Below are 13805 nucleotides of genomic sequence, written 5' to 3'. Positions count from 1 at the left end.
TATGTAACTTTAACTTTCACACCACTAAAGCAAGATGCAATATGCTCTGTGAATGTTTCAGTGTGAAATGTTATGAATCATGGAACCTACCATCCAGCCGTATATTTCAGAGGAGCTTTTGACTTTGGGGAGAAGTTCCATTGGAATATCGAAGTAACTAAAAGCAGCAAAACAGGAAATGTTTGTTTTCTTTGACATGTTATATTAGGCAGTTGTGAACACCTTTGTTGCTAAATGTTTAGAATTTTCTTTGTAGAATGTTCCACTTGTTTTGCAATACACCGGTGCAAAAAAAAACAACCCCCTCCCCCCCAATGTAAATCTGACCTATGGTAATGTGATAACACATCAGTTGATTAATTGATCGTTGCGCTTGTGTGGATTTGATTGTTGGTTAATCGTGTCTTGATTCAATTGACAAGAAATAGAATGCGATACTATGGCACTGATTCAGTTTGAAATAGTGAGGCCAAAATCGACACAAAGCTCTGCTACTGCGGAACTATTTCGTCAATAACGCTAAAGACATGACCCACTGAATTTCATTTGAAAAATCTTCTTTTTTTTTTTTTTTTTTTTTTTTTTTTACTGATATGAGTATTTGAGTATTGAATTGGTAGTTATCTATGAAAAGATCCTAATTTTTTTCAGAAAAGAAAATATTCCAAAGTCCCATTTTTCTTTTAATGGCAAATTGTCTTGACTGTCTGAAATGATTTGCAACAAGATGCTAAACACATTTTGGGATATATCGCGATTTCTTTTGCATCCTTATTGCTGAATCTGCATTTTCCATGAACGCTAACACCAATGCACCATCTTTCGAGTTCCTTTTTTGTTGTTGCAAACAGTCCTTCTTGCCACTGTAAAGCTGTCTTTCCTGTTAATGCCACAGGAGAGCGTCTCATTACGTTGTTGCAATACACCAGAGGTGATCTGTGATTCGAAGTGCCCGGATGAGGCGGCCATTTTGCTTTCACGCAACAGCAGACTGGAAAATAAATGGAGTGAGTTATCGAGTTAGGATTATTTCTGCACTTTTATCCAGCGCTTGAAGGGCAACACGTAAACAAATCCCCCAAGAAATGACAATAATTCAGTCCGTGTAAGGTTAACGACGATATCCTGTCGAGCACATTATTACTGGCCTTGACGGAGCTCTGTTCTCCGAGCGCGTTTCAGGAATTGAGACTTTCTGTTTCTGTGTGTGTGTGTGTGTACTACTGTATGCGTGTGCATGTTCACGTGTGTGCGTTTGATGGCTTACCTGCAGAGTTCATGATCCCAGTCCATCGTGTGAATGTTGAAGAGCATGGTGCGACTGGCATTGGAAACATCCGTGCAGTGGATTCCTCCGTTCCTGCCACCCGTCAGGCACTGAGGACCCAAAACAGCACTGTAGCAACGAGCCGACTGCGCACATAAAGACCCCTTTTTCGCATTTCTGATTCTGTGCGACTGACGGCCGACGCGGCTCATACCCAGATGATCCAGGAGTCCACTGTTCCGAACACGGCGCGCCCGCTCAGCACGGCCTGTCGCACCGTGTCCACGTTGTCCAGCAGCCAACGCAACTTGACCGCACTGAAGTAGGTGCTGATGGGAAGACCCGTCTTGTGCTACGGGAAGGCAGAAGCGCGGATCCCGAGCGTCGAAGGTATTTAGAAAACGGGGACATCGGAAAAAATCTTACGAGAAACAAAGTGACTCTTACCCTGAGGAGATTCTTGTTTTTGTCTGGTGCTTTGTTGATGAGCCTCTCCACTGTAGATTGTGTGCGCAGGTCTAGCCAAACTGCAGCGTGAAGGGAAGTTCAATTTTGGATTAGGGATAGGCCGATGATCAGCCGGGCCGACATTCGGCATTTTGAAGCATTTTTTTGTTGTTGTTATTTTTTTAAAATCCGACAGCCGATAAGAGATCAATTTAAAAGTGGGTAAACTTCAGGAAATGATGTATTCATTTAATTTCCAGTGAACTTTATCAGAGATCCTGCTGACCCTGGGAACTCCCTGCACTTTCCGCTTTTGTTTGAACTTAAAAAAAAAAGATGCACGAAGTGAAAGATTCCCGTTTCAACGATAGCGAAATGTGGAAAACTCGAAAACTTTAGCGAGCTATTTCTTGGTTTAGCTTTTCCTTTAACTTGGTGAGGCCTGCTGCTGAGCCTGGGCGATTCCTGCTATTGTTTAAGATTTTAAAACAATCTGAAAATCTGTTCTTTGTATTATTCTAAATGTTGACGCTAATATTTTCGTTTTTACCGCAAATGAATATCGACTCGAAATATCTGTTGTCAGATAGGACACCGATTCCATACTAAGGAAAACAAAAGTACACTAAAGCTCTTGTTCATTCGAATTTATCTACCAACAAAAAACCCACAAATGGACACCCGTGACTTCATTATAAATCAATCAATAAAAATCCATCATCAGTCGGTGAAATTAACTGCCCCTTGTGCATTTGCAATGACTCCCGAGAAACAGCAGAGGCTCGTTGGCCTTCCGTGTTTAACCACATGAAGTGGTTTACGATGTCATGTCTCCCCCCCCCCCCCCCCTTGAATCTTAGAACCCATCTTGTGTTCATTTGTTTTTGTACTGTACATGTCCGATGAAGACACACGGGGCAAACAAATGTGTTTGGGGACCTATGTAGCAATGAGAACATCAGAGATATTGCGCCAACTCACCAATAGCATTATAGAGAGGTTCTCCTGTGACTTTGTCCCAAACCAGGGTTGTCTCTCTCTGATTGGTCACACCCACCGCTGATTCAAAAGAAATTGTTAATCGCAATCCCAAAAGTCCCCCGACTCCTATTGCTTCTCAACAGTTGCAGTATATATTGAATTCCCCCTCGACAGGGGAACGCTGGCGTGAACGCGTTCGCGCCCACCTTTAATGTTGCCGACGTCAATGTGGAGCTGGCAAAGTTTTTCACAGGTTTTCTCCATACATTCGTAGACTGACTGTATTATTTCCCTGGGATCCTCCTCCACCCACCTGATTAAATCCATGCCATTGAGGGGTCAAAAGTTTCGGAAATACAGATATCAAATCATTTCACACGAAGACAAAATGCTGGAAATGATTGAAGACGAATACAAAGTACGGTGTGGCGCAAACAAGTGAATTTAGGTCAGCCGCGGTACGACGGCCGACGTAAACCCAGGGCATCGAGAAAATACGAAACTACGATAGGATTTCACGCGATGTCGGTACAACAAGGACACAAATTGCTTTGAGAGCGTGGCGGGAAATATTGCGACGGTCGAAAACTCACCCCTCCTTCGGAAAACTTTGGTCGATTTCTACCTGGTGGTGAATGATTAATTCAGCTGTCTTGGCATTGAACACCTGTTCAAAAGAGAGAGAGGAAAATCTAAAAGATTAAAGAGGAACGTGATCAGCTATAATGGATATCCAATCGGCATTGATTCGACTTCTGTAAGATGCTGACCCTCCAAGCGGCCCAACAGTTGAGCTGCAGCCGACTCGAAACACCGAAAGAGTCTCCTCGATTCTGGTCATCTCCACTGTCCGTGAGCTTCTCCTCCGACGTTATCGTCGTCCGAGTCAACCCGAGAGATTGCCAGCTTCCGACACGGAGGTGCGACGGAAGTGACAATCGGCGAGATCGACGGCCCGCGTGCGTCCCTTTGTGTCGAAAACAATTGCCGCGCGTCTAATGACCGCATCTTAATCGCGCAAGCTGAACTTGTTGTGTCATCGGATGAACTTTCACACGCATCTCGGGGAGGTGAAGAAATCGGTGACTTATGCCAAATAATGTCAATGTTACAAATTCATAGAAGCCACTTTTTGTCAAATGGGTATGAGATATTCAGCATCGTTAGGATGAGAGCAGCCGAGCAACTGTTGGGAAAACTCGGTAAGGTCTGAAGGTATTCATAGATTTACCTCAAAACTAAAAAATGGTTTTCAAGAAATATGTCTTCCAAATCCTACGGCACTGAATGACAACATTTGAATCTTGCCAATGATTAGGACTTTGTTAGTATATTACATGTATTCATTCATATGTAGATTTGTGTTGATGGGGCGCAGGAAAGACGCGCGAAAGAGGCAACAGTTACGCTATGCTGTTCACGTTCGATAAATGGAGTCCGGGCAGTGCGCATCTGGTCCAAGAGAGTAGGAGTTTGAGGTTTTACGTCACAAGTGACAACTCGGACGCTACATTAACACTGTACGAACAAAGAAGGAAGGTTAGTGTCAAAAGAAAGGTGATGTGACACAGTGGTGAGCATGAGCCTGTCCCAGCTTTTTGGGAGCGTGTTGCAGCCATCAAATTCTAAGTTGATGATCATTTGCTAACAACAATCAAGTGGATCGGTTTGAACATGATATATCTTGTCTTTGTGGTGTATTCCATTAAATAGAGGTCGAACGTGATTTGCAAATCATTGAATTCTGTTTTTATTTATGTTTAACACAACGTCCCAACTTCCTTGGAATTGGGGTTCATTTTAATACTTGAGCCTCGGAGTCTGGCATTTGATGTGCTTGGTCAGGAAGGGGCAAAATCGGCACAAAACTCCCAAATATCTTTATGGGCGTACCGGGCCTAACTCCCGTGTCAGACGAAGGCTGCCCCACAACCGCTAATCGCGGCATTTAAGTGGCGCTTTGCTGCACAGGGCAACCGGGCAGCAGGGTTAAAGCTATTGGGAGGTTCACTGCGGAGCTAAGACATGCGAGGCCGGAACTCTGTTGCGCGCCCACTTCGGTGCGACGATGGTGCCAAGTCTTTATGAGCGAGAAAAGAAACAAAATACGGACAAATTATCCCGCATATATCCTTTGTAGCGCTCTCTCCAAATTAAGTTCAGGTATGTTTGGCTTTTTCCATGATGTGTGGACACAGGCTGGTTTTTAATTCACTATCCGCGTTTAAAGGAAGCGCATATTCCTGAAATTGCACTTTGAGATGTTTTTCCATTCGCGGTCCATGTATAAAAGGAGACGGTATCATGCCTTATTTTGCTCATTTGGTGGTCATAACTGAAATGCCATATTTGCCATTTTATTTTTGATCTCTGACAAAAATAAATGGACACATTTTGCCTATCAGAAAAAGGATCCGATCCGTGACTCAAAACTGAGCTGAACCGAGCCGAACCTTTTTAAAAGTCCACAGCCGTGCCAAAAACCGCACTGCTCCTCCCTCCTGAATGTGAGATTTGACTTCTGGATAGATAGTTGACGCTTGACATCCCGAGGGCTACACGCGGGGATACAATTGTTGGTATCTGGTTTATGTTATCTGTTTAGGAAAGAAAACCCCACAGCGGTCACAGAAATAACTTGAATCTGACGAAGGTAATTGGGGGAAAAATGTCACGAAACTTAACCGATACAAATCAGACATTGCTTTTGAATTGCGGTTCAGCAGAAATATTTTAAAAAACTCGAAAAAAACGATTTGACCGAATGGACTTCAGATTTTGTTGCAAAACCTTTTGAGGCAATCGCCGCAATGAAACGATTTTTGTAACTTGCTGTGAGACTTCTGCACCTCTCAGAAGGTATTTTAGGTCACTCTCGAGCAAGCTGGAGTAAACTGCTCCAGTTGTCCCAGTTGGTGCAATCAGACACGAATGTACCTTGCCCTTGGAGGTCACCTCGAATTTCTTTGGAAACTCTTATGACCATTCCTATTATTAGTCACTTCATTTTATGATCAATTTTCCTCCTGCAGCCACACGCAGGGAGGTTGGCTACAGTCCCGTGCAGTCACAGGAACATCACGCTGCTCGTCGACGGTCTTGTAGCCTTTACCTTGAACGTGCTGGTCAATCGTTTTCTTTCTCACCTCCGGAGACAACTCTCTCCTTCGCTTCCTCTGGTGCGTGTTCAGTGCGGTACACGCGAAGTCACCAAACAGCACAGTGATTACTTGTCACCGTTTAAATCGGCAGACTGACTGATTCCAAGTTTGAAGACGCCTGTGATGCGAATTAGAGGACGCACCTTGTCTGAACATGTCCCTATGGTCAAATGATGTTCAATCTTTTCTCGGGTTACCCTCTTTTTTTGTCCAGGCCTGTTTTATGAGTTGGTTTTTTTTTTTAACCATTCTGTTGAACCACAATTTAAAAGAAATGTTTGCATTTTTTCCCCCCCCTTGTATCACTACTTTTGTCAGAAGCAAGTTACTTCTGTGACCACAACGGGTTTTTCTTTCACGAACAGAGGAGTACCAGCAATTTTATCCACACGTTTCTTCTGTAGCCCGGGATCGGACCGCCAAGGTCTCTACCTTCGGCCACCGCCCGCTTACGTTGCACCCGACCCCTTTGGCCGCTCCCACGGGTGGTGAGCCCATGGGATGGGGGGCCCGCATTGCCTCTTCAGGTTCTGCCCGGGCATGCCCCATGATTGGAGGCCAGGCCACCAGGCGCTCGCTCGCCATCGAGCCCCACCTCGTTTTGGATATCCTTCCGCAATCTTCTCACAATACCTGCGTAGTGTATATTGGTTTGGATGAAAATGCCATTCATTTAGGAGAAAAGAATAAGACGGAAGCGACGCCGGTTTCGCGTGATTTTAAGTTGAAGCGTTACAATCGAATTATTTTATCTCGTAAAAGGGGCACCACGGTCTCTTTTTAGATGTGTAAAACTTCGGGACAAAGTGACGAAAACCTCGATGTCTCGTAATCTGAAGGTTGCGACAGGAATTAGATAAAAGACCTCCGGTTATCGAGAACTCTTGTCGAACCCAAACACACAAATGATACAGGTCGTGGATTTTTAGAGACAATTTTATGAGATCTAACGGGGAACTCTTGGGGAACAATGCAGAGAAAAGGCAAAACAAAGAGACGAACATTGGTAAAGGAGACGGACTTGTGATGTGAGGGTGGAAACGACCATGGGGTGACAATGCCTAGAGCTGGGGATTCCTTTTCCCGTTACCGTATTTTCACGACCATAAGGCGCACTTAAAAGTCTTACATTTTCTCCAAAATGGACGGGGCGCCTTATAATGCGGCGCGCCTTATGTGTGCGCAGAGTTCCAACATCTAGAAATGCTGCTGTGTGATGAGCACTCCTCTTGACGCTTTGTTTTTGTTTGTTTGGTTTTTTTTTGCTGCCGACACGCTGCTTACACAGAAGAAAAGCGGACGTGGCTGAGGACAGGGGAAGAGTGCGTGAAGTAGGACGCTAAAGCCACGCCCCCAGTAGGTATATCGCGCCGGGGTGTTCTTTTTTTCTTTTCTTTTTTTAACCGCTTGACTGACTGTGAGCATTTCAGGGGTGTGCATTATGCAAAACAACATCGGTTTGGCTGAGGACTCCCGAAAACTGCACCTACGACGAGACGCGCTTACGAAGCACAGTTTAAACTGCAAGCTGTCTGTTACGCGGAGGAACATGGGAATCGAGCAGCCGCGAGAGAATTCAAGATCAACGAATCTACGGTTCGCAAGCGGAGGAAGCAGGAAAACGAGCTTCGCCGTCAAGAAGACGAAGCTGAGTTTCCGCGGAAACAAGGCGAGGTGGCCCGAGTTGGAAGACCAACTCGAGCAATGGATTAATGAGCAAAGAACAGCCGGGTAGAAGCGTCTCTAAAGTCACCATTCGACTGAGGGCAGTAACTCGGAGCTCGCCATCATTCCGGGAGGCTTGGCGAAGGAACTCCAACCGCTGGACATCGGTGTAAACGGGGCGTTCGCTCAGACGAGGAGGCAGCGCCGGGCGAGTTACGCCACAATTTGTGAATGGATTGCGGACGCTCGGGCTAACGTGTCTGCTCGCACCGTTGTTCGAGCTTTCGTAAGAGCCGGCATCATGTCTGAGGAGCCGCACGGCAACGAGACTGACGCCGACAACGACGAGAGGGAACCCGGCGTGTTCGATGGAGAACTTGCTCAGCTGTTCATTTTGGATACAGAAGGTGAGGACTTTGATGGATTTGTGGAAGAGGATTGATCAAACAATAACATGAGTACATTGTTAAATACTTCAATAAAACTCAGAAAACCGAACTCAGTTTTGCTCTCGCTGCCTTTTTAAAAACATTGTTTCGGCGTGCATGCATGCTAGCGTATGTTTTAAGCTAGCGTATGTTTTACCATGCCTGCGCCCAACAATACGGTGCGCCTTATTTATGCGTTAAATACAGAAATAGACCCTGTAACTGAGACTGCGCCTTTTAAATACGGTGCGCCCTACGGTCGTGAAAATATGGTAATTTAAACCCAAATATGCACCAATCTGTACTTTAGGTGGACTTTAGTTAGTGGAACACAATTTAGGCAGGCTGGTCGATCTCCCGAATGTTTGGCCGGTCCGGCCAGTACGGGGAACAGGTGGTGTTGACGGAAAAAGGAGGAAGGGGGGAACGAAAAGAAAAAGCAAGAAAAAGAGTTCCAAGTGCAGGGCGCCCAGAGCCGGGGGTGTCGCTACTCGCAAGACGCTCGTAGCAGATGTGCGCCGCCTGTTCCCTTCCCAACGGAGCATGCCCGTGAGTTGCCCAGGCATCCACAGTCAGCCACCTCGCTCGCACATGCCATTTCAGGTCTGCCGATACATTTTCAAAAGGATTGAGATCAGAGCTTTGTGAAGGCCACTCCGAAGCAATGACTTTGATGTCTTTAAATTACTTTGTAACCAGTTTGGCAGTATCCTTCCGGTCATTGTCCATTTGGAAGATCCATTTGCGCCAAAGCTTTAACTTCCTGGCTGATGTCTTGAGATGATGCTTCAGAATTTCTAAATAAATGTTCTTTCCTCATCTATCATGCCATCTATTTAAGAAGTGCACAAGTCCTTCCCACAGCAAAACAACCCCACTAAAAGATCCTGCCACCCCTGTAGTTCAAAGTAAGGTGGGTCTTCCTAGGCTTGCAAGCTTCCCTCTTTTTCCTTCAAACATGAAGATGATCATGATGGTCAAACTGTTCTGTTCATGTCGGTCAGACCACAGGACAGCTCCAAAAATTAACTCATTCACTGCCAGCTTTCCCAGTTAACATGGTTATTTGACTTCGAAAGCCGTCAATGGCAGTGAATGTGTTTTAAGGTCTTTGTCCCTGTTTGGATGTAAAAACTCCAATCTGTATTTTTGAAGTTTCATTTGGAGTAATACCCTCCTTGAGCTGTCACCTTATCGTGGTGGAGGTGTTTGTGTGTCCCAATGATCCGAGGAGCTAAGTTGTCTGAGGCTTTATGTCCCTGACAGGGTCACCCGTGGCAAACAGGTCCTAGGTGAGGGACCAGACAAAGCACGGCTCAAAGACCCCTTATGATGACGACAAAAAATTTACTCAGGTTTCCCTTGCCCAGACGCAGGTCACCGGGGCCCCCCTCTGGAGCCAGGCCTGGAGGTGGGGCTCAAAGGCGTGCGCCTGGTGGCCGGGCCTGCACCCATGGGACCCGGCCGGGCGCAGCCCGAAAGGGTAACGTGGGTCCCCCTTCCCGTGGGCTCACACCCACCCAGTCCTTGGAGGGGGTGCTGGAGAGCGAACCGCCATTGCTGAGGCGGCTGACCGGAGCTGTGGCCGTAAGGTGGTTGGTGCCTGTCGTGGCGGCAATTCCCGAACCCGTTGGTGAGGGATGCGGTCAAGCTGAAGAAGGAGTCCTATCAGGCCTTTTTGGCCAAGGCTGCCCTTTGTCACCGATTCTGTTCATAACTTTTATGGACAGAATTTCTAGGCGCAGCCGAGGCGTAGAGGGGTTCCGGTTTGGTGGCCTCAGTATTGCATCTCTGCTTTTTGCAGATGATGCGGTTCTGTTGGCTTCATCAAGCCGTGACCTCCAAGTCTCACTGGAGCGGTTCGCAGCCGAGATGAGAATCAGCACCTCCAAATCTGAGACCGTGGTCCTCAGTCGGAAAAGGGTGGCGTTCCCTCTCCGGGTCGGGGATGAGATCCTGCCCCAAGTGGAGGAGTTCAAGTACCTTGGGGTCTTTTTCACGAGTGAGGGAAGAATGGAACGGGAGAGCGACAGGCGGATCGGTGCAGCGTCTGCAGTGATGCGGACTTTGTATCGATCCGTTGTGGTAAAGAAGGAGCTAAGCCGAAAGGCGAAGCTCTCGATTTACCGGTCGATCTACGTTCCTACCCTCACCTATGGTCACGAGCTGCGAGTCGTGACCGAAAGAACAATATCCCGGAAACAAGCGGGCGAAATGAGTTTCATCCGCACCCTATCTCCCTTCGAGAAGCTCGGTCATCCAGGAGGATCTCAGAGTAGAGCCGCTGCTCCTCCACATCGAGAGGAGCCAGATGAGGCGGCTGGGGCATCTGATTCGGATGCCTCCCTGGTGAGGTGTTCCGGGCATGTCCCACCGGGAGGAGACCCCGGGGACGACCCAGGATACGCTAGAGAGACCACGTCCTTCGGCTGGCCTGGGAACGCCTCGGGATACCCCCGGAAGAGATGGATGAAGTGGCTGGGAAGAGGGAGGTCTGGGCGTCCCTGCTAAAGCTACTGCCCCCGCGACCAGACCTCGGATAAGGGGTAAAGAATGGATGGATGGATGGATAGATGGTTTGGAGTAATGACTTCTTCCTGGCAGAGTGGCCTGTCAACCCATGTCGGTACAGTACTTGTTTCGCTGTGGAAAATGACACACTCTTACTGGCTTCAGCCAGCATCTTCATAAGGTCCTTTTGCTTTTGTTCTAGGGTTGATTTCTTTTGACTTTATTACCATGATTTTACGGAATCGGGGCCTTCAAATACACTCTGCTATCTACCTGCACCTCAAAGAGAAATAGCCTTCTTTTGAGGACAAAAAGGTACATAGTATTCTGGACAGAAGACAGAAGTTTGAAAGAGGATTGATGGAGGCCATCCACGTCAAGGTTAAGAAAACATCTCTTAATAGAGGAAGGCACTTGCGAGTCCATCCGACTCCCCGCATGTAATGCTGTCCTTTCACCCCTTCCAAAAGAAATTCACAATTTAACAAACAAACACAGCCACTTTTGCCCTTTAGGTGCCTCCACGACCCTTGTTAAAAACTTAGTGGAAAATGCAAAACAGTGATTCCACCCAAACGACTGTCTTCAGCTGGCAGAGGCCTCCAATGTATCATAACGGCTGTCGTTTTGCGTCCCAAAAGAGTGAACCCATTCTTGTTTGGGGTGTGCCTCTAATTTAAAGGCTATATACCTGTAATCAGGTTTCCACACCAACACTCAGGCTAGACCTGTCCCATCTCGCATTGGTGCACACCTGAGATGACCTGGATGAATGAGAATATTCACAGTCATCTTTGCTTCGTGTCATTATCAACAACTGCAACAAAGAATTTACGGTCTTGTAAATAGGAGCTGAACCAGTTTAGTACAGTGCTCGTAAGTCCCAAGTCTCTAGTCAGTCATTCAGACTGTTTTGATTAACTGTCAAATGCAGCACTGAGGTCATGTAAAACAAATACACTATTTCTGGAGGCATTGTTGTTGAGATGTTATTTATGTAAGCTAAGTACAAGTACTGTGGTGTGGTCCAAAACCAGACTGATATTTACAACCCCAATTCCAATGAAGTTGGGACGCTGTGTTAAACATAAGTAAAAACAGAACACAATGATTTGCAAATCATGTTCGACCTACCTATATTTAATTGAATACACTACAAAGATAAGATATTTCATGTTCAAACTGATCCACTTGATTGCTTTTAGCAAATAATCATTAACTTAGAATTTTATGGCTGCAACGTGTTCCAAACGAGCTGGGACAAGGTCACGTTTACCACGGTGTTACATCACCTTTTCCTTTAACAACATTCAATAAACGTTTGGGAACTGAGGACACGAATTGTTGAAGCTTTGGAGGTGGAATTCTTTCCCATTCTCGCTCGAGGTACAGCTTCAGCTGTTCAACAGTCCGGGGTCTCCGTTGTCGTATTTACGCTTCATAATGCGAATAAAAAGAGAATAAAAACTCTTCTATCATCACAGTTGACATTCGTGCAAGTAAGGCTTACTTTTAACGTGTGCAACAAATACGCTGACAACGGGGCATATTTTAAGTGGCATCTTTTTTGGTTCGTTTACTAATGCTCCTTCTTTGTCACTCACCAGAGGGATCTGTGATCTGAAGTGCCAGGGTGAGGTAGCCATTTTGGAACTCAAAACAATAGCAGACAGCAAAACAAATGGTGTTATTTCTAAGATCTGAATGAATACCATGTATGAATTTGTGAAAGTGTTGGATGTCTTTACTGTTATTACAATTGTATAAAGACAGGAGTGTAATTGGGTTGGCGGAGTCTGATTTGGAGTCTGGAACATGCGAAGTTGAGTACACCAACAATTTTTGTCAAGTCGTTCGCCTTTGGCAATGAATTTAGAACTAGGAAGCACACAAATTCCTCGCGGCTCATGAAAGCAAAGAGTACTGTACGTCAACAACACCACCGTGACCAAGCACACCGGCGTGGTAATTTGGGATGAGATGTGAAACTTTCAAACATTTTCTATCTTTTTTCCAAAATATTTATTGACAATAACTTTTGTACTGGGCGGCACGGTGGGCGACCGGTTAGAGCGTCAGCCTCACAGGTCCGAGGACCGGGGTTCAATCCCCGGCCCCGCCTGTGTGGAGTTCGCACGTTCTCCCCGTGCCTGCGTGGCTTTTCTCCGGGCAATCCGCTTTCCTCCCACATCCCAAAAACACGCGTGCTAGGTTCATTGACGACTCGAAATTGCCCGTAGGTGTGAATGTGAGCGAGAACGGTTGTTTGTTCGTATGTGCCCTGCGATTGGCTGGCGACCGGTTCGGGGCGTACCCCGCCTCCTGCCCGATGATCGCTGCGATAGGCTCCGGCACGCCCGCGACCCGCGTGAGGAGAAGCGGCTCAGAAAATGGACGGACGGACGGATGGATGAACTTTGTACTGTAGTGGGCATTTTAGGTCACAAAAAAAATGGGAACGGAAAACTATTTCCTTTTTGTTTGTTTGTTTGTTTTGCGACTATAAGGATACAGTTAGTGAAAACATAGTCTACCCCTATTAGTTGTAAAGAAAGACGTCTTAAGCACGAAACCATATATGTCAAACTCGGGCCCGGGGGCCAAATTTGGCCCACAAGACCATATCAAATGTGTATTAGAGCAGGTCGGCCATGATATAGCACACGCGCCACTAATATTACAAATCCCAGAATGCTTTGCCCGTGTGTCGGCCCATCAGTCGAGACCGGCGAGCGCACCTTCCCTTTCAGGACTGTTAATAGTTTAAAGTTTGGCTTTTTATCGAAGGACATTCTTATTTTGGGGGGTTGTTTTGTTGTCGGCTTTTGGAAAGAAAAAAAAGATTTCCATCCAAAAGACAGGTCGTTGGAGATAGATACATGGAAGATATTGATTTCAATGCGAAACAACAAACACATCCCGCAAATTGGATTTCTCTTGTGTGCATTCCCGATTCAGTGTTGAAGCAAAATGTAACTTGGTTGCCATATGATAAACTGTCACGCGACCTTCCCACCGTGAATTTGACACCCCTTGCTGACTAAAGTGTCCAAAACACACACAAACACTTTCCCGAAGCACTTTTGGCGTGAAATGCCGCTTTTCGCAGGCGACACGCGCGTCAAAGCACGACCCTGCCGCCACGTCACGTCACGCACGCCGCGTCACGTCACGTCACGCACGCCGCGTCACCACACGTCACCTCACGTCACGTCACTTACTAGAAACCTCGTCGAGCTCGTGCCCTGGTCAATGGCCCCCACGAGCGGGTCCATGGCTGCGTTTTCCCTCCGGTGGCCTTTGTGGAGGAGAAGCGATGTTTTCCTTTGAAGGCCGCCCAGTCAA

General features: G+C 46.6%; 1 protein-coding gene across 6 annotated transcripts in view; it reads right to left on the bottom strand.

The window, feature by feature from the left end:
• The window catches only part of LOC133410356 (glycerol kinase-like), a 22230-nt gene extending 8425 nt beyond the window's left edge, over positions 1-13805 (bottom strand). For 4 of the 6 annotated variants that reach the window (XM_061691431.1, XM_061691435.1, XM_061691432.1 and 1 more), the window contains exons 1-8: positions 3466-3601; positions 3289-3387; positions 2902-3008; positions 2696-2773; positions 1715-1794; positions 1482-1619; positions 1268-1377; positions 91-157 (exon numbers count right to left, since the gene is read on the bottom strand). In XM_061691431.1, coding sequence (XP_061547415.1) covers positions 91-157; positions 1268-1377; positions 1482-1619; positions 1715-1794; positions 2696-2773; positions 2902-3008; positions 3289-3387; positions 3466-3536 — 750 coding nt within the window. In that variant the 5' untranslated portion in view covers positions 3537-3601. Of the gene's footprint in view, positions 1-90; positions 158-1267; positions 1378-1481; positions 1620-1714; positions 1795-2695; positions 2774-2901; positions 3009-3288; positions 3388-3465; positions 3602-13681 lie in introns of those variants that run through there. The other 2 variants (XM_061691433.1, XM_061691436.1) reach the window with 1 other exon arrangement.

Source organism: Phycodurus eques, chromosome 12 (assembly GCF_024500275.1).
Source record: "Phycodurus eques isolate BA_2022a chromosome 12, UOR_Pequ_1.1, whole genome shotgun sequence".
Lineage (NCBI taxonomy): Eukaryota > Metazoa > Chordata > Actinopteri > Syngnathiformes > Syngnathidae > Phycodurus > Phycodurus eques.
This window is presented reverse-complemented; position numbering and strand designations above follow the sequence as displayed.